Source organism: Condylura cristata, unplaced genomic scaffold (genome assembly GCF_000260355.1).
Source record: "Condylura cristata isolate star-nosed mole 26May11 unplaced genomic scaffold, ConCri1.0 scaffold00012, whole genome shotgun sequence".
Lineage (NCBI taxonomy): Eukaryota > Metazoa > Chordata > Mammalia > Eulipotyphla > Talpidae > Condylura > Condylura cristata.
This window is the reverse complement of record NW_004567113.1, coordinates 52,590,381-52,610,480: the sequence shown is the minus strand read 5'-3', so window position 1 is coordinate 52,610,480 and position 20,100 is coordinate 52,590,381. Positions and strand designations below refer to the sequence as shown.

Genomic DNA, 20,100 nt, shown 5'->3' with positions numbered 1-20,100 from the left:
CATTTTGTACAATTTTTCTTCTCAGTTGTAATCCCCGTGAACTTCCCACCACCACTGCACCCCTGTGGCATCACCATAGTCCCCATGTGCTTTTCCCACCCCATTTTGATCTCATTGCCCTCTCACCCCCCACAGAATGTTCCCTGGTTTATAGTTGTTGATGTTCTTCTTTACTTTATTACAGTTACTGTATATATTTTTTCCTGATCCCTTTCACTCCTGCTATGAATGAAACCACCCAATATTTTTATTTTTCTTTCTGGCTTATCTCACAAGTATGATCTTTTCCAGCTCCATCCCTGTTACTGCAAATGGCATGAGTTTATCTTTTTTGATTGCTGAGTAATATTCCACTGTGTTTATGGATCACATCTTCTTGATCCAGTCATCTGTTTTTGGGCATTTGGGTTGAAATTTAAATAATGTTTTAAGTAGGTTTATTGAAGAGAAGTAGATAATGAGCGCTGAAAGGACTAAGGGGAACTTTTTCAATAGCTACTTTTTAAGTATTTGTGACTCACTATATTCTTAATGTACTGTCTCCCTGGAAAATGTGGGAATTAACCCATGTTAATACCAAGCCTGAATTATGGTTACATATTTATGAATGGTTAAATTGTATTTATCTTAGTTCATAAACCCATTTTTTAGAGTACTTTTTGTTTTTTTTAGAACTTCACAGCTTGAACTGCTAAATGGTTAAGAAGATAACTCGTTTTGACTTTGAAAATCAAAACTTGGTAAAAACATAGGCATCAGGGTCTTACTGGCTTAGGATAGTCCCTGGCAGTCGGCACTACAGAGGGTAGAGCGGGGTGTCCGGGCTTAAGTCAGCCTCGTGTTTCCTCACTCTGTGACCATGGAAAACTTAACCTGACTTCACTTTGACTCAGATTCCTTGGAGCTAAAAGAAAAAATGTGCTGCATGCCTCCGGGGCTTGTTGTGAGGAGTGGCAGGGAAGGGACCTAGAACATTCCTGAGAGTGGAAGTGAGATGGCAGAAACTGATGAACAGTGACTAAGCTGACTTTGAAAGAATAAAAGTCCTGTGAGAAGGTGGAGTTGTATATGTTTACTTTGGAGAATAAAAGACTGAAAAGATGTGCTGATATTTTGAGCTATCTGAAGGATGCTATCTATAGTGAACAGAGAAAGCTTGTTTTATGTTATTATAGAAAACCAGACTGAAACCGGTTGGAAGAAACTATATAGGGACAAATCTTGGGTCAGTTAAAGTAGAATGCCTCTCTCAGGCAAGTGCTTCTAGAGTGGTTTGATGATTACAATTTTAAGAACATGCATTAGAAAACACAGATTGGGCAAAAATCTGTGATGTTATGCTAGTACCTGGGTTGAGTCCATTTAAGAGAAGTAGTATAGTTGCTATGCAGATAAGACAAACATTGTGCAGGCTTCATTATCCTACATTCCAGCTTAATCAGCTCTATGGTTAAGCTTTTAAATCGGTCCTTGAGTCAGGGATAAGCAGGGGCCGGGGTGAGTTCAGGAAGTTGGTCCAACGTGGTAAAACCGTGAAGTAACTGGTACACTCTTAACTCTGAGCCTCTGTTAACTAGGGGTGGAGAGAAAGGTGCAATTCTACACCTGTATGTCAAGTTGTACAGGTTGAAAAATTAACTGCCAGCAGTCTCCGACCTCTGAACAGTCTTTATGTCTCGAGTCAGTTGGAAACCAAGTTGAGTTGTCTGGTGGTGAGCGACAGCTGGTGAGGGAGCTCAAATATGGCGGAAGAGATGGAGTTGAATTCTAGGAACAGAACACACTCGGAAAGTTGCAGAGTGGGAGGTGGCGAAAGCCCAAAGGGTAAGCCTCTGTGAAATTAGAGCACCAGCTTGAGGGTTACATCCCGCAGCTTTACCGCCAGTGCTAAACCCAGAAAGATAGCCGCCATTTTCCGCAGCAGTAAGGAGTAGTACAAGTGACACCCCATTCCAGGGTGGTTTCTGTTTGGATTAAGCTGCGCTTCCTTTGCCCTCTCCCGATGAATTATAATAAATACCTTGGGCTTTTGTTTGTACATATTTCTTTCCGAAGGGGAACATATCAAGTAGAAGTACAGAGGGATGGTATCACTGACAAGCTGGTTTGAAATTTAAATTTGCTGTGATTAATCACGTGCAGTCATGTTTGTAGTAAGTAACTTTCAGTTCTTTGGGGCAAGAGAGAAGTAAATGTGTATTTTTTAATGAAGAAAATTCACTCACTAATGAAATTGTATTTCCAAAGGCAGATAACTCTAAATTATTAAGACATGAAAATAGGAAAGTTGAATATGCAGCTAGCTCTTTTCTTATGCTAATAGGAGTGCAATGGAGAACAGATTTGGGATCTTGAAAAGGAGTATGACTTGGGTAACAGATTTCTTTCCGTGGTGACGATTTGTTAAAGGAAAAGAATTTAGCTCCACACCGGAACTTTAACCCTCAGTGCTTGCATGTCTACCTGTCGCCTCCTACTGTGGTCGTCTGGCTGCCACACTGAGGAAAGTCACAGTGCAAAAGTGGGCAGAGAGAGAGGACCGTAGAAGCCTCCTGTCTCATCGCTGTAACTGTGGGTTGGAGCCTACATGCGATTTTGCTGTCCCAGGGTCAAATCCGATAGTCACTCCATGTGGGAAAGGCCTCCGGGAGCTCCTGGCAGCCTTTGTCACGCAGTGCGCACTATGTCCGACACACGTACACATGCGCCCGTCTGCCGACAGCCCGTTTCCCACTTTTAAATGAGGTGCGTTTTTGAAAATAATGTAATAGCTTATGTTTACACCATTTTGTGCCGTTTTCCATCTCAGCTGTCATCCCCGTGGGCTTCCCAGCACCAAATCACCCGTGTGCCATCACCATAGTCCAGGGCACTCTCCCCCCCCACACACACACATTTTTTATCCCATTTCCCACCACCCCCGTAAAATGTTTCTGGTATGTAGTTGTGTGTTGTTATTATTTTCTCCCCTGGTCCTTTATATTCTGCTATGAGTGAAACCATCCAATATTTTTCTTTTTCTTTCTGGCTTATTTCACTCAGCATGATCCCTTCCAGCTCCATCCATGTTGCTGCAAAAGGCATGTGTTTATCTTTTTGGTTGCTGAATAATATTCCATGGTGTATATGTACCACATCTTTTTAATCCAGTCATCTAATTTTGGGCATTTGGGTTGTTTCCATGTCTTTCTGATTGTAAATAAAGCAGCAGTAAACATGAGGGTGCAGGAGTCTTTTTGAACCAGTGTGTTTGTGTCTTTGAGTAGATACCTAGGAGTGGGATTGCTGGGTCATATGGAAGCTCCATTTTTAGCAGTTTGGAAAACCTAAATGAAGTGCATTTTTATAATGCTTCATAAAATATGCATATGTGCAGTCAGTACTATAGTTTTTATACAATTAACCATTCATTTTTTGCTAAATCATTTTTCTAAGCGAGTTTGGAGGGACTTGTTAATGCAAAGAAGTCACCTTTTATGCAGCATACTAAATGCCATTTAGTGTTTCTTCCCCGTAGAGTTCTGGTCATTTGCTTCAGGTTTACAGTGGGACACAGCCAGGGAGTCCAGGACGTCGCAGGACGGGCCAGTGTGCCATGTTCAGCACGATAGAGTGCCTGGTTCTCTCTGTGACAGGGAGCAGGAGATGTTTTCCATGGTTGAGCATCATCTTCAGCCAGTAACGGTTTTGGTCATGTAGAAACTTGGGAATCTGGGAAATTTTTTCATCCAAAAATTAGTGAAGAAGCTTTTTCGGTATTTTAAAGTTGCTCAGGTACCAGATAGTTGAAGAAATGTTCTAAATAATAATGTTTAAGTCTGAAACTGAGTTGAACATTTGTACATAAATTCTGTTTAGTATCAAGCAGCCTCAGCTAAGAGTCACAGCCAAAAACAAACTGGTTATGAGGCCATTAATTTTCTCAGTAGATCAAGAGTTATGTGCCATTATAATTTTATTTTAAACTTTAACATAGTTTCATTTGTTTTATAAGTGCTCAGCCCTCTACACCTGGGAATGAAGTGTTCCCCAAAGTAAGTTCATACTGAGTTAATCTTAGAACATGCCCACAGTTGGTCAGGAAACCCAGCGCCGAGACCAGGAGCTGTGAAGTGTTTGGGGCTGTAAACTTCAGACTTCCGAGCCTGCTCCTCACGGCTGTAGTAAAATTCCTGTGGCCAGTCTGGTTTCCATAGTCAATCTCCCAATCTCCCATCTCTTTGAGACCCTAATTCCTAAGTTTTAAAAGACCTAGGTAACAGGATTCTAAATGCCTACTGCCACTTTTACTCCCCCCCACACCCCCCCCACACACACACCCAAAAACAACTGAATCAGCAAAGTTACAGCTCAGTTACACACACACACACACACACACACACACAGGTGGCCCATAGAGCAGCTGTGTGTGTGCAGCCAGGTAACTCTGTTGGTGGGTAATTGGAACTTAGAGACAAGTCTGCAGTAGATTATATGTAACTAAATAAAGACAGTAGGATGGCAGGGCACAAGTGAAGTTATATTTTATAAAAGATTGATGTAGCCTTATCAATTTCTTAAATTGTAAATGACTAAGATTTGACCAGTTTATTTCCTCCCCCCTCCCCCCGATAATTATGGGGGACTAAATGATGTATCTCACCTTGTAGGCAGTGTATTTTGTAAAACGTCTGTACTAGGTTATATCTAATGATGTGAAGTGTTTTCTTTTGATCTTAAGTTTTATTCTTTTTGGGAAGACTATATTCTGACAGCTTTTAAATACATATTTCAGATTTGAGATTGTTTTTCAATGACCAAAGTTTTTCCAGACCTAAAAAATTTTTGAATACCAATTAAGATTTCAGTTTTGACTTTAATGTTTTGGTTCCTTATTTTCTATATTAATTCCATGGTAAAGTGCTCATTTCTATACTCAGATTTGAAGAGAGGCGTTATTTAAAAGCAAGTTGCAGATTTTAGCAGGCTGGTATTTATGACAAATAAATTGTAGTATTTTTTTCTCCATAAGGAATGACGTAAAGTGATGTAGTTTTATAGTACTTAACATGTGCACTGTATGAATCCATCTTAACTCCAGAGATGGTAACATTGTCGCTTGAAGATCTGCTAGAAGTTGTACCCTACGGATCAAAACTTGGTTAGCTGTGGTATACCAGTCATCATATTTTGAACTCAACACATTTGAACACAGAGTTCTTTATACTTCAAGCTGTGCGGGCTGCCGAGTATCCGATGAATATTGTTCCATTTTTTGCTCCACTGTGTCACCCAGTGGTTTTTAACACAGGACTCTGCTATATCACTTTTTATTAATGTGTGGGAAAATAAAGACTTAATTCAAGTTGTGTGCATTCACAGAAAAGTTGGGGTGCTTTTTAATTGTGAAGTGTGTTGTATACCTCTGTCCTGCTCAGATGAAACAAGTCGTTATGCAAGGATGCTTCACGTGAATGGGAACCGATTGTGTGAGTCGGGGCCACTTCACAGCCCTGAGCTGTTTGCAGAGCGAGGGCTTGTGAACGCTGAAGCGTGTTGCGTGTGGCGGCGGCTCCGAGGGCGCACGAGGCCCAGGTGCTGCGTCGCTTGCATATCACAAATGTTTACATGTGTGGGCTGATTTTTAGTTCTGACATTTTACAATTTGTCCTTTGTTTACATGCAGCAAGGAGTTATGGGCGAAGACGAGGTAATTCCTTTCTGTTTGCTGTGATTTAACTGTGTCTAATTGGGTCTTGCTGATCGTTGTCATTAATTATCTTAGATTTCTCACACAATCTAAAACTCACAGAAGAATGGTGTTTTGATTTGAGCACTTGTCAGAATTTTGAATCCTAAATCTCATTTTCATCGAAATCTAAAGCATTCTCATACTAACAGTTACTTAATAAATTTTTCTTTTCAAACTGTCCAGATTTTAACTTTTTGAAAGTTATTTTTGTACTATTTTAAAATAGAGCTGTCACTTATTGTTTACATAAGAAATTGTTTAGTAAATGCTGTTAAGTCAGGGTGGCTGGGCCTCTCTGATCGTCGCATCTGCTGTCTCTACAAGTCTAGCTGGTTTTGTGTTTGTCCCAAATGAACATCTGTAGCGAGCGTGGGGCCTCTCCTCCCTCCCAAGCCCTCCCCCAAAAGTATCTTCCCCCCACGGTTCTTGTTATCCTAAGGAAAAGGGTAGGGCTGAGTGGTGCCGGACTTTTAAACTTTCTAGAGAGACAGCTAACATTTTCTGTGGCTTAATTTCTTGTTTTCACGTGCAGAGATTGTGAGGGAGAGGCGTAGATGGGGTGAAAGCAGCGGATGTGACATTACGCTGGTAGTTGTCCTCCAGGCGAGCAGTCATCATGGTGTTTATATGTCGTCGTAAGTGCCACGCTGAGTAGAGAGGGTTTTCCTCGGCCCCGAAAGTCCCCGTTGTGCTGTGGAGGAGACAGTGGTAATAGCGCCTCTTACACCTGTCCTGATGGGCCACACGCCCATTGCTGTCGTCGGCTTGCGAGTCCGGGTACCTGGAAGGCAGACCAGCAAAGCCACTTGTCTCCACGGATGATGAAAACTGGCATGTGTGTGCTTGGAGTAGCACTTCCATTTTGGTGTTTCACATCCTGTGAATTCAGCTTTAGAATCTGGTGTGTGCAAATGTTAAACTATGTCCTTGGTTTTTTGTAGTTTTCTACAGAAACTAAAATATTAGAGAACATAGAAACTTAGAAAACTGAAATTGAATAATTTTCTAAATAGTGTTGTCAGCCACTGAGGAGGGGGGGAGTTTAGGACTTTAGTCCCTGTTTTGCCTATTTTCAGATGGTGGGCGGGGCTGTCATTTCCCTGCACGCTTCTTAACATGGGACTTCACTTCTCTGAGAAAACTTTTGACGCTCTGAATTGTAGGTACTTTTGGAACTGTAGAGCAGCTTAGAAGTCATTTCTTTAAATAGGATGCCTTCATAAACATACACCTTTCATTTTTAACTTTAGTGATTTATATTTACTCGAATTTGTCTTACTCCGGCGTGAACAGCCTGACCTGGGAGGGCTGCCTTCGGTCTGCACGTATCTCAAGTCATGTCATTTCCTCTTGATCCCAGCGCAGTCACTGCAGGCCGATTATAAATATGAAGAGAAAGCAAAACTCCTTTCGAGGAGAACTGCGACATAACCACGCTCCTCCGGGAGCCCCAGTGATGGCTCTGAAGCTGAGAGAGCAGGCTGTCCTGGCCGGCAGCTGGCTCCCGCCTTCCTCAGGACACACCTGGCGGCTGTCGGGCCCATTCAGCTTAATATGGGGGAAGACACCTGTGTGTTCATCAAGCTATACGGCAGGGTAGTTTTTTGGTTGGTCCAAATCTTCAGAGTCTGCTTGGAAAATTTTAATTTTAAGCATACCCATTAGAGTATGTTGAGGAATTTTATTTGCTTTTGAAAGTACTTGGACTCAGTAAGAAGACATTTAAAACGCCAGAGGGATGACTCGGGACTTAAACAGCGTGGCTTTCCAAACCCTCTTGTCTGCTCTCTCCCCTCCACGTCACATTGACATCCTCTAGCCTCCCAGGACCCTGCACCAGCGTCTTGTGTAAGGTAGTCGTTCAGAGTGACCGCACTCATTCCTTTAGTCACTTTTTCTTTTCAAAAGAGAACGCGTATCTTAAAGCAAATCAGAGCTGTTCATGTGGGACATGTCACCGAGTTGATGTGATTCTTGCCAGGAAAAAAAACCCGTGAGTGGTGGGTGAGCAGTATTCTCACAAGGAATTTTGCTTTGTGACCCAGTTTAGGGAGAACTTCCTTTTCTTCTTAACTTGGTCACCTGCGACTCACCCAGGCAGAGGTACCTGTTTTTCACGTGAGGTTTCCCATTACGACCAAAATGACTATGTATTTTAATTTCTTTAATAATGTCAATGAAAACTATAAATCACGATGGCTATAGATAGTGCTATGTGAAATATATACCTTAGGAATAATAAAGCTGTCATGTCCTGGGAGAACTTAACAAGGACGCCTTTCCCTGCTGTCCAGTGGGAGCTGTTCCCACTCCTCAGTGTCCCTGTGTCCACAGAGGCTGGAGTCGAGGTGAGGGGGGAGGCAGCCTCTCGTGTGAAAATGACTTTAGCCTATGGGAAAATACCGGTCTTTGTATTTTCTGTCCAGTGTTTCTTCCATTCTACCCAGAGAACATAGGCCACTCTGGGACAGTGAATGGGCATGTGAAGTATAACTTGAAACTCTCGATTTGAAGTATTTCTGTATTGCAGCCTCTCCCTTTAATGAAAGATCAAAGGGCTGCTGTACTTCAGGGAGAATACAAATATATAGAATATTTGAAGTAAGAGATAAAGAGCCTCTTAGTTAATAGACAACAACACAGTCTCTTTTGGCACGTAAAGCCAATATGTAGGTTAGTAGAGTTTACATGGAATGAGAAGGCAGAAATAATTTTCAAAGGGACTGCAGTTGTGAGCATTCAGTGAGCAAGGCTGATTCACTCATACTGTGTAGCCATCAGATTTATGGACCATTGGTAAATACAGATTGCTAGGAATGCTGGCCCCTGTGTATTGTTTTAAAGTGGACTCGGGTTTTCTGTTGGGACTAGTTTTGATTTGGACTCTTTTGACTCAGAAACAGAATCTTGTGAGCGCACTTCCCCTGATAATCTCCACTAGCGAATCTTTTATGATGACATCATGACTGGAATCTTATCCTTGATAAATGTTTTTGATAATTGCCAGAGAAGCAAACATCTGCAAAGCAGGGAAAACACCAGGCTAAGGCTGAGACAAGGTCAGCCAGCTGTGACCACAGCCAAACCACCTGCTTGGTAAACAGCTTCCCTGGTGTGCACAGGCCCTTTCCGGGGCGCGGCAGCCGGATGGCAGAGTGGAGAGCGGGGAGCAGAGGCGCCGCCAGCACAACCCAAAGCACGTGCTGTCTGCAGGGAAGCAGTGACAGCCGCCGCCTCCAGAGGACCTGCTGGCACCTCCGCCCAGCCGCGCCAGTTTGTGGGAGAAACAGTGTCCGTGGACTTAATTAAACTTAAAGACAAAAGCACACAGGGCACTAGGTTGTGATTACTTTTTTTCATTATCTCCCGCATTCGCTATGAGAAACGAGAAAAGCATGAACTTGTTAAGACAGCAGAGTATTTTGGGGAGCGCTGTGGGCCTCAGTCCTGGGAGCACTGCGCCACCAGCGTTCTGCCGGGACGGGCGGCTCGAGCGCTGGCCTCGGCCTGCCGTGTCCCTGCACGGTCAGGAAGCCACACTGAGCACTGCCCAGTGGCAGCGGGGCGGCGGCCTGGCGAGGGAGCCGCGTCCGCAGCCACCCTTGACCCCTTGGCGTGTGTCTGCCTTTAGGACAGTTCCAGCCATAAAAGCACAGCACCGTCCATTGAGCGCAAAGAACCAAGTTTTGATTCAAGCTGCAAATTGACTGCATTTGTGCAAGTCCTGTATCGCAGCCTTCCCAACCCTTTGATATTTTGGGAAATGACTAGTCGGGGCTACCAGAATAAAGCTAATTCTGAGAAGCGGAGTCTAACGACGTCTGGGCATGGTAGCCCCCCACACGTTCGCAGTGGGGCCCTCGGCTCTGTCCCCAGTCTGGGAAACTCCTGATACAGTCCTTCCCAGTGTATTTTGTGGAACAGTAGTGTAGGTGTAAACGGGGAGATGCCTCTTGCCTTCTCCAAGCCTTTGGCGATGCATTACTGCAGTCACGTAAACTCCAACAGATGACACTCATGCGTTGTAGGGTCCTTGCTAGAGTCCACTTCTTGTTCGGAGAGGGGGTACACTCCAGTCCCATTCCAGGCCCTCCCCCCCCGAGCGCCATGGCGCATGCAGAGGGGCCCTGGCACAGAGTGCGCCTCCGGCTCACTCCCGGCGGCTCTCTGCGTTTCTTCTGGAGCTTCCTCTCCCGCTGCTTTACCTCTACTCTGCTAGAGCCACTGTTCTGCCTGTAAACGTTCACATGTGCACTTTCAGTGGCTTAGAGAGCACAAGCTGTTTTACTTGATTTGTAGGTGATGCTTTTGAGTACGGGGTCAAGAGTGCCTTATCATTTGATGTTTTCGGTGGTAATGGCCTCGGGAATAAGTCTGTGCTTTTGTTCAAGCAAGTATCTTCTGGCTGGGAAGCCTTCTCCTCTCGTCTCCTCAACTCTGTCTAAAACTATCCCATTCTTTGTAAATCTCTTTAACTTTTAGAAATGCTCTCTGATCCTGTTTACTACAAATCTCACATTCTCATATTTTCTGTTTGTATGTTTCCCCATCACAGAGCTTTCATGCATACATGCCTGCAGCCAGCCTGTGTGTATGTGTGCAGAGCGTAGGTCCACACCACAGGCATGCAAGTGGGCACGCAGGCACATTTGAAATCAGCATCGCTGAGTAGCAGTTTTAACGACAGTTTTTCCCTTTTGCTTCAGGGATAGTCAGGAATGTGGAGTTGGGTTTATTTCATCATACCAAGAGAACATAAATGAAGTGCTTGGTTTCAAGATGAAGTGATAATTTCTAAAATAGAAAAAGAAAAACCTACCACTTCAAACAGTGCAGCCCCAATTGCAGTAAACGTTTTTGAGCCTAAAAATTGATGCGCAGTATCTTAAGTTTGTTGTTGGTTTTATTTACCTGAAGAAATTAAACAACTTCTACTTCTTGTGGTAAGAGCCCTAGAAATGACCATATCAACTCTTCCTTTGAAAGAAGAGAACTTTTGAAAATGTCCTAAGTAATCACGTTTAAATAGTTATAAATTTCAGTCCCAAGTTGAAGAGAAATTGTTTGACTTTCTTTGTAAAGAGAAAATAGCTGTCATTGTGTCATTGGAGAGCGGAAACATTGACTATGCAGCAGTTTGTTTCTCCATTTCTATACTTACAGACATTTAAATTGTTTTCCATATGGAGCCCGTTAATGAGTAAAAGTGCAGTGAGCACTCTGTACCTTTTCCTGTTGGGGGTGGGGGGGCCTGGCAGGGGAGGGAGCGGTAAGCAGTCCTCCCTCATAGCTGTGTGGCTGAGAGTAGCCTTGGTTCACAGAATAAGTACATGTCTGACTTTCTGAGGAGCTGTCCAGCTGCTTGCCACAGAGGATGAGACTAAGTTCGCATTGTGAGCGTTTCAGTTTTATCCAGTCTATACATGTGTAGATAGGATCTCATTGTGGTTCTCATCTTTCTCTGACAAGAACAGACCATGGTGAAAGCACCTTCTGATGCTTGGCTCCCACTCTGGGGTATTCTTCTGTGAAGTGTCAGTACAACAAGCCTTTTGCCTTTTGGTGGGGTGGAGATGTCATTCTGAGGAACTTTTCAGCAGTCATTGCTTTTTGCTTCACTATCTTTTGATAGAGCAGCAAGATATTTAATGTGGTTGGAAGTAAAGTTGTTTGTATCCATCATCAGTGTCTTTAGCCCCAAGAGATTTCTGCTCTGCTCACACATCAGAGGGGACCCTGGACCTCGCTGTTTAGCTTCGCCCTTAGGTCTCTGATCCTCGTAGAGGGTATTTTTTAGCATATGGCGTGAGAATAAGGATCAGCCATTTTCCTCCTCCAACCAGATGGTCATTGTTCCTCCATCATGTATTGAAAAAAAAAAAAAAAAACCTTTATTGAGCTGGGACCTTTGGGAAAAATCAGTTGGTTGTGTGGTGGGGGGGGGGGGCTTGATTTCTCTCAGAGAACATTTCATTATCATTAAAGATGTTAATTCTGGGTTTTTATGCTCTTTATCAAATTGAGGGAATGCCCACATATTCATATATTCCCAGTTTGCTAAGAGTTTTCATTGCCAGTAACTGTTGAGTTTTATCAGCTGCATTTCCTACTTCAGATGCATCCCTGGAATTGGCTGTTTGGAATTTGTTTCCTTCTGTTACTGTAGTAAATTTGTAGTTTGTTGATTTTTGGATGTCAGTCTTACATTCCTGGGTGTACCCCACTTAATCATGATCTAGTTTCCATTTTTATATGTTTCAAGATTCTCTAGGGTTTTGCTCCTGTATTTGAGAGATGTTAGTACATAATTTTTCTTGTATTGCTGTCTGGCTTTAGTACTCCCGATGCAAAACAAGTTAGGAAGTGTTTTCTTCATTTTCTAAGAGAATTTGGGTAAGACACTGCTATTCCTCAAAAGTCTTGTGAAAAGCCACCTGGGCTTTGTCATTCATGCTTGAGGGAAGAAGTGCTTTTTGGTTTTGTTTTTTGGTTTTTTAACAGTTTATTTTTACATCACTTTGTACATTTTTTTTTTTTTCATCTCAATTGTCATCCCCGCCGGTTTCCCATCACTGAATCACTTGTGTGCCATCACCATAGAGGGAAGGAGTGTTTTTAAGTGTAGATTTGACTTGTAGTTGATGTGGTATTATTTGGCCATGTTCTTTTTGGTTCTGTGTATGGCCTGTTCCTCCTTGTCAGCTGTCGAGGTGACTGTTTTGGGGACGCTTCCTCCTGCCCTGTGCATTGGCCTTGGCTGGCTGGCAGCCCTCAGCCACCCGTGGCTCTCCTTTCTTTCCTTAGGTTGGTCGCTGGGGTTTCTTTTTATCTTAAACTGTGCTTTTGAAGGTACCTTGATTTCATAGGTTTCCTTTCTTAGGTATCGCGTTACTTTTGATTCACATCACCATTTGTGTTTAGAGGTGACAGTCTTCCCACCCCGATGTCGTTACTATTCTCCACTCACCCAGGCCCCGCCTCCCCGTGTGCTCATGGGGCCAGCCAGCGTCTGACTTCATTGCTTTTCTCTTGTGCTATTCTGTCACTAACTTGTAACAAACAAATTTAATGTAGAAAATAAAACCAATTATTCACAATTCAATTTAGTAGTAAACTGATAATAACTACATTAACATAAATAAAAATAAGATTGATATTTAACATTTAATATTGATTAGGTTTGGGTTATTAAGCATAACAAGTTTCATTTAGAAGTTTTGTTCCATTGATCATAAAGAATATTAATGTTCCTTTTTTGATTGGTCTCCATTTCTGATACCAAGATGTTGGGAATATTAATTAGTATTTACAAAATTAGTTGGTGGTCATAGGTATCTTTCAGAATAGCTTACTGAAATTGAATTTAAATGTATCGAATAGTTCCTGTTTCCAATACCAAATATGACTTTTTCTCCTGTTTTCATTTTACCTAGTGAACTTTAAATTCTTATTTCCAACATCAGGGTAGTAACTGTAGGTAGCATCTAGCTTCCTGTCATGTTAGCCCCCTTCCCAGCCTACCCCGGCTCTGTGCCAGTCCTCGTATTTCTTGTTTGTGCCTCTCTGTACTGTTTTTCAAGATGATAGCACATTAATGACACTTTATGTTGAAAATTTATTGTCTATATCAAGGCTTGTGCTATAGCCAATATGCTTTGCCTCATCTAAAAACAACTCTCGGCCCTCCCTGGTGGCGCAGCGGGTTAAAGCACTGCACTGAAAAGCTAAAGCCACTTCTGCATGAGTTCGATCCCCGCCCGCCCCAGAGGTGACCACATGGCGTGGCAGACCTCTCCTGACCCGCCCGCTGCTCCCCACAGCAGTGTGTTTCGTCCATCTGCCTGTACTGCTCCCGACTCTGTTTCTGGTGAAGCCTCTCGCCACCCCTGAGCCTCTGGCCTGTACCCCAGTTTTGTATGTACAAATAAATAAATCTTTAAAAATAAATAAATAAATAAAATAAAAACAACCCTCACTGTCTCTTAGGAGAAAACAGCCACTTACAATCTTCCTTTCATTCTCCGTCTCCAATAAGTCTCTGAAGCATCGAAGCATCATCTTTCCAAGTCTGTGCTTTATAAAGCTGCCTGTGCAGCGTGACTCCTGCCGATGTCTCCGGAACCGCTGCCTTCGGCGAGCACGTCTCCCTGCGCACAGCTCCTCCCCAATCGCAGCCTCCTGCGCCGGCCGCTCTGCTCTCTGCCCCTTGTGCTGCCTTCCTCCATCACCCGGACACGTTGGGCCCCTCTCACCACTCCTGCTTTATACTAAATGTTCCATTTCTCCCATACACGTAGGAGTTATCTTCTTCATTTCTCCTTGGAATTTTTGTCGACGATCACAAAAAGCCCTAAGCTATCACAAGCTCTGTGAAATGATTTCAAATTATTTTCTCAGCAGTAGCACTGAGGCCCTTTCCCCATGGGCGTCAGCCTCCCTGGAACATCCTCAGCATGTGAAAGGGCTCTCATCTGTAACCAGTTCCTGTTCTTGTTGCAGCTTCTGGTCTTCACTGTCTTTACCTTAGTTAATGATTCTTCTCAGCTGTCCATGTTCTAAAATCTTGTTCCCTCCCCCTTCCACTCGTGTCTTATCTCCCCTCTAACCTTTCATGGTCCATCCCCTGCGTTCTTCAAGACATTATCATCTGCGCGTTTCCAGCTACATGTGCCAGGACTGCCCCGAACATCTATCATCTTGCTAACCCCCTGTACCTACTCAATAAAACGTCTCCCTGGCCTGGTGCTCAAGGGTAAGGAGTCTGGCCAGCTTCAGGCACTTTCCAGCTTTTATTCTCCTTGTCTCCAGCCTGGTCAGCCTGCCCACAGCACTCCCTCTTTCTTAAGTGAGCTCATTTTCTTCCTTTGTCTCATGGTTTCTCCTTCCACGTGAAAAAAACCACACGGCTTATGCTTGTCCTTGCACTGACATCCTGCTGCCATGAATGCCTCAGTAGGCACACGATCCATCTTAGGCAAATATAATCTGGTTTCTCTTGGGGATTTAAGAAGTTGCCCTCTCACAGGCAGACCTCTCCTCCATCAGCAGCCTCCTCCGAGGCACTGGGGGCTTCCTTGGGGACGTGCACCAGGGTGCGGGAGTCCTTGAGGACCTAAACTAGATGTGATGAGGGTGTCTTCCATTTTGATCCCTGGAGTCTGCATCAGGATCTCTATTGGAAATGTGCCCTCTCCAGAGTGAGCCTGGAAGGGAGGGCTCAGATGGAGCCCGCAGGCCTCGAGGCAGTGCCTCTCCGTTCCGCACGTGTGCAGAAGCCTGCCATAGTGGGCATGCGTGTAGAAATGCAAGAGCTTGCTTGCCGGCGTTGCCTGTCACATTGACCTTTCTTGCCACAGTCTGCTCTGGTGTCTGTTACATCGTCTCAGCGGTCTCCTCTGTGCCATTTCCTTTCCAGTGACCAGTGCCTTGAAGGCATCTTCAGTCTTGCACCCAGCCTAACCACCCAGTGTACCCGCCCTCACCACTGGCATCAGAGACAGGCACGTGCCAGTGTGCGTGGCTTTCTCAGTCTGAGGAGATGGTTCTCTCCTGTGGAAACCTTGTCTGAATTTCCCTTTTTTTTTTTTAATTTATTTATTTATTTGTGCATACAGAACTGGGGTACAGGCCAGAGGCTCAGGGGCGGTGAGAGGCTTCACCAGAGACAGAGTGGGGAGCAGAACAGGCAGATGGACGAAGTACACTGCTGAGGGGAGCAGCGGGAGGGTCAGGAGAGGTCTGCCGCGCCATGTGGTCACCTCCGGGGCGGGCGGGAATCGAACTCATGCGGAAGAGGCTTTAGATTCTCAGTGCTGTGCTTTAACCCGCTGCGCCACCAGGGAGGGCCTTTCCTTAATTTTTTATGTCTACATCACCTTCATTATTTCATCATCACCTTTGAATTTGTCATTGCTTTTTCATGCTTACCTTTGATACTTTCCAATATGAGATTCAGGTTGTATTTTCTCTTATGTTTTAGGTCGCTCTTCCCTCTTTCCAATAGATGACGGCCTGCTGGATGACGGTCACAATGATCAGGTTGGTGTTTTAAACTCACCGGCCTGCTACTCGGCTCACCAGAATGGAGAGCGGATAGAACGCTTCTCAAGAAAAGTTTTTGTTGGTGGTCTTCCTCCAGATATTGACGAAGGTAAGATGGATGCCCTGGACCTGAACTAGCATGCGGATGGGTAATGGATGTCTTACCTCTAATCTTAGTTACATACTTTTGCAAGTGAGATTTTCATACCGTTGATCATCATTCCCACTAAAATCTTTAAATAGGACACACTGCAGATGTAAAACTTCGTTGTGTAGAAACTGCTTATGTAAAACCTCAGTGGCCATCACACACACACAGACACAAAATAAAGGCAATCAGCCATGAAACTCCACCTGCATCCTGTGAAAATCAGAGGTTTTGGCTTTACATGTAAAGAAGCCATTAAAGAGGAGGCTGTAAGGCAAGGAGTACTGGAACAGAGTATAATCATGACTAGGGTGACCAGAGGCTAATAAAAATGTAAAACTGTGTATAACACCCCCCCCCCAGCCCCCAAACAGTTCAAGATAAAATTTTAAACTGAAAATTTCTAATGTTTGTGAGATTCTTGGGGAATCTACTCTCTTTACAACTAGCAGACAAGATGTTACTATATCGGGAGTTTTCAGTTACGATTCAGATGTCCCCCAGCATTTCCTGATGTTGGTCAGTGCCGTGAGGCTCACTGCGGGGCTGACCTAGGTATGTTCAGTGGGACTGCCTGGCAGGGGCCAGCACCCTGCTACGAAGCAGATATACCCCAACTCCACACTGGCTTCAGCACAACTCTCTCTTCAGGACTTTGCCTAACTCCGTAGGATGTTGGTGGTTTCTCGTGCCCTGATATTTATGTATGACTGTATTATAGGTGTGCTATAAATCCATTCGTGGTTATATGACACTTACATATTTATAAAATTTACAGAAAAATTTAATATTCACAAGGCATTAATTATTCTCGCCAAAGTATGCTTTAAAATGATTCTTTTTTACTAAAATGTTAGTTTTATGTATTATATATGTAATTATTTTAATAAGGATGATACTAAACATGTCCAGTATTTTTAGTTTGCATTAGGCTATTTGGCACTTATAAATATAAATCTTTAAAGTAACTTAGAAAGTATGGGTTTTTTTTTTTTTAAGATTTATTTATTCATACAGAACTGGGGTATAGGCTAGATATGTGGTGGATGAGAGAATTCACCAGGGACAGAGCGGGGAGCAGAACAGGCAGATCAACAAAGTACACTGCTGAGGGGAGCAGCGGGCGGGTCAGGAGAGGTCTGCCGCGCCATGTGGTCACCTCCTGGGCAGGCGGGTGTCGAACTCATGCGGAAGTGGCTTAAGCTTCTTAGTGCTGTGCTTTAACCTGCTGCGCCACCAGGAAGGGCCGAAAGTATGGGTTTTTTAAAAATGAACCATTGAAGCAAAATCCTAACAGGCATTATTCTATTTTTTAAGATGAAATAACTGCTAGCTTCAGAAGATTTGGCCCTCTGGTAGTAGATTGGCCTCACAAAGCAGAAAGCAAATCCTATTTTCCACCAAAAGGTAAGTTTTTATTGTTAACACTGCTAGGTAATTAGTTCTATGAGAGCAAAAGAGACGATATTCATCCGCTTGTGTACACTTTTAAAATTGAGTATCACCCTGTCTTTCTATAAAAACCAATGTGGTCTGCAGATGCTGGCTATGTGCACTAGTGAGGCAGAATGACAGCTAGGTAGAGTTCATCTTAAGCCACTCAGGAGTCATAAGACACTTGCTTTGCTTTCTCTAGATTTGAAGATAATATCAAATATTCAGATCAACAAACGTTTAAGTATTCTCTCTGTCAAAAGCATCTCTCTTCATAACTTGCATGAAGACTAAAAAAACATGTCTACACAATGCAGTTAAGTTCCACATGAAGGGAGACAAAGATACAGACCTGTGGCTAGTTTAGTATTGCGGGATACATGTAAGTGTTCCAGAATAGGTAACAGTACATGTTCTGTTGGTGAATTAAGACAGAGAAGGAAGTAACTGGTATTAAAAAAAAAAAAAAATTCAGTTACATAAAGAGAAGATGTGAAGAGGAAACCTGTGGTATTCTCCACATAAGCCAGAATGTTCCAGAGACTCGTCACCAGGGTGCAGAAATCACAGGTTGCACTAACATTCATTAGTACAGCAGAGCCTTGTTGGGAGCTCAGGTAGCCCCTGCACCCACAGAGTGCAGAAGGGCGAGGGGAGAAAGCCCAGTAAAGCAGAAACTGGTGAAAACTCTGGCTCTGTTTTTTGATCTGTAAATGTTCACATGACTGGAGTTTGCCACTTTTGCAGGTCTCAAGTCCTTGGTAAGAAAGAAAACAAGCTTGCTGTGATACACATGTTCATTTGCCAGCTGAGTTTTGATCTGTGTCCTGTGTGTCCTCTTGTTACGGTTTAGCTGTGTGTTCTCCAAAAGTGCTTGTTACTCATGATGCCCCTGGCTCGGTTACCATCCCCTTGCCTGACTGCTGCCAGCGGTGGGCTTGTGACCAGGCCGGCCTTTGCCCTGGCTCCTTGTCCCCGGCTCTCCACTTGTCCCGCCCACACTGTCTCTGGAGTAATCGCTCCATAGGGATCTGGGGGCGCTGCTGGCTTTTCTGCTTGAGCCCTTGGGTGGTTTTCTGATTGTTAGAGTAAAGGCAGAAGTACATTGCCTGCAGCCTGGTCTCCTTTAAGTAGAGTTCTCTCTGCCTAAAGGTTCTTGCTCTGGTCTCTCTATTCCCTTATACTCAGTTTATCTAAGCTTACTTAGCTTTCAGCCCCCGCCCTTCTCCCTCCCCCCCCCTCCCCCTTGGAGGTCAAATCTAGTCTTCTGGAGAGTCTACAGTGCTCTCCACAGTTGTAGATTTTACAACTTTACACAGTTGATGATTTTATCTGTGTCACATTCTTCAGGCCTAAGCAATCTTATTCACTGTGCATCTTGATGAGCTGAGTAATGGGAGTGAATTTAAAACACCAACTTGATCTTTTTATTTTAGTAAATTGACTTTCTTTTCACTGATCTAAATCAGTTCTATTTCAAATCTTTAGCTTGTGTCAAAATTAAAGACTTTGCTAAGGGAAACTCTTTTCTTTTTTCAAGCATAATCAAATTGTTTCCAGCAAGCATAAAAGTTCTAAAATGTGTCTTTTTAATCTGGCATAACCATACCTTTGGAATTTCTATTTCTGGAGATTGGATTGCTGGCTTATATGTGTGATCAGAAATTATAATTTTAGTAGAATGAAGTCCTTTTGTGTCACATGAGACCTCTGTGGCAGTAAGAGCTACTGTTGGCAATAAGCCCTCGAGTCGTGCTGACATACGCCTCACACTGCACCGTGTGATGCGCAGATGTCCAAGGCCCACTGGACGGCGGTTTTCGCCGCGGGTCAGAAGTCCGAGCTCTAGGTTTGTCAGCACAGAGGCCTGCCAAGGAAAGAGAAGTGTTGGTCCTTTCCGCCCACAGCCCTGCGAGTCACGTGAACGGTGAGCTGGCAGCGTGACGGCTAGGGCTTTTTACAGTGAGGTTCGGTCTAGCTGTTGGATGTGTGATTTTAGATGAAACACTGACCGTTGCTTGTCACCTGGAGAAGAGGAAGGGCCTGTTCCCCAGAGAGGCAGGGCTCAAGGGGGAGCTGTCCTCAGAGTCCAGGCACAGCCCCAGACCCAGGAAAAGTCCCTGCTGGCACACAGAGTTGATTTAAGAAGTGCTGCCCCTCCTTAGTCAGCAGCCCCTGCACTCTGCTCTCCCCCAGGGAGGGCTTCGTCTCATTCGGTGCGTGTCAGGTTAACAGCAGGGTCCCCTCAAGGATGGAAGTGTCTGGGCCCTTCCCAGCATGCTGTAGTCCAAAAGCTTGCCCTAGAATTTGTCATACCGTGGGAGCATTTGGAGAAAACCTCAGCTCTTAATCTGCTTGACTGACTCAGCCCTGCCAGATTCTTCAAGACACTTCACTGTGGGAAGTAGAGGACACGGGAGTCCTTGAACTAACCAAAGTTTGAAATTCTCATCCAGCGCTGATTTGGGCGAGTAATCTAAGCATTTAATAACTCATTCTTTGCTTCCATAAAATGGGAACAATGTTTAATCGACAAGTTGTAAGACTCAAGTGTGAGAATCCATTTCATGTGGAAATATAACTAGCACAGTACTTGATGGTGAGGCTTCCTCTCTCAGCTCTCTCCGTGTGTGTGTGTGTGTGTGTGTGTGTGTGTGAAGTAGCTAAATTTTTACTGCCCATGTGTGTATTCTATTGGATGTCATGCTTATCCCTAGAAAGTTTAATGATTTTAGTTGATCGTTTT

At 44.0% G+C, this 20,100-nt stretch overlaps 1 protein-coding gene across 4 annotated transcripts in view; it reads left to right on the top strand.

Annotated features, from left to right (window-relative positions):
* The window catches only part of CPEB2 (cytoplasmic polyadenylation element binding protein 2), a 57,109-nt gene that overhangs the window by 25,666 nt on the left and 11,343 nt on the right, over positions 1-20,100 (top strand). For 2 of the 4 annotated variants that reach the window (XM_004681400.2, XM_004681397.2), the window contains 3 exons: positions 5,666-5,689; positions 15,711-15,881; positions 17,238-17,327. In XM_004681400.2, coding sequence (XP_004681457.1) covers positions 5,666-5,689; positions 15,711-15,881; positions 17,238-17,327 — 285 coding nt within the window. The remainder of the gene's footprint in view (positions 1-5,665; positions 5,690-15,710; positions 15,882-17,237; positions 17,328-20,100) is intronic. The other 2 variants (XM_004681402.2, XM_004681398.2) reach the window with 1 other exon arrangement.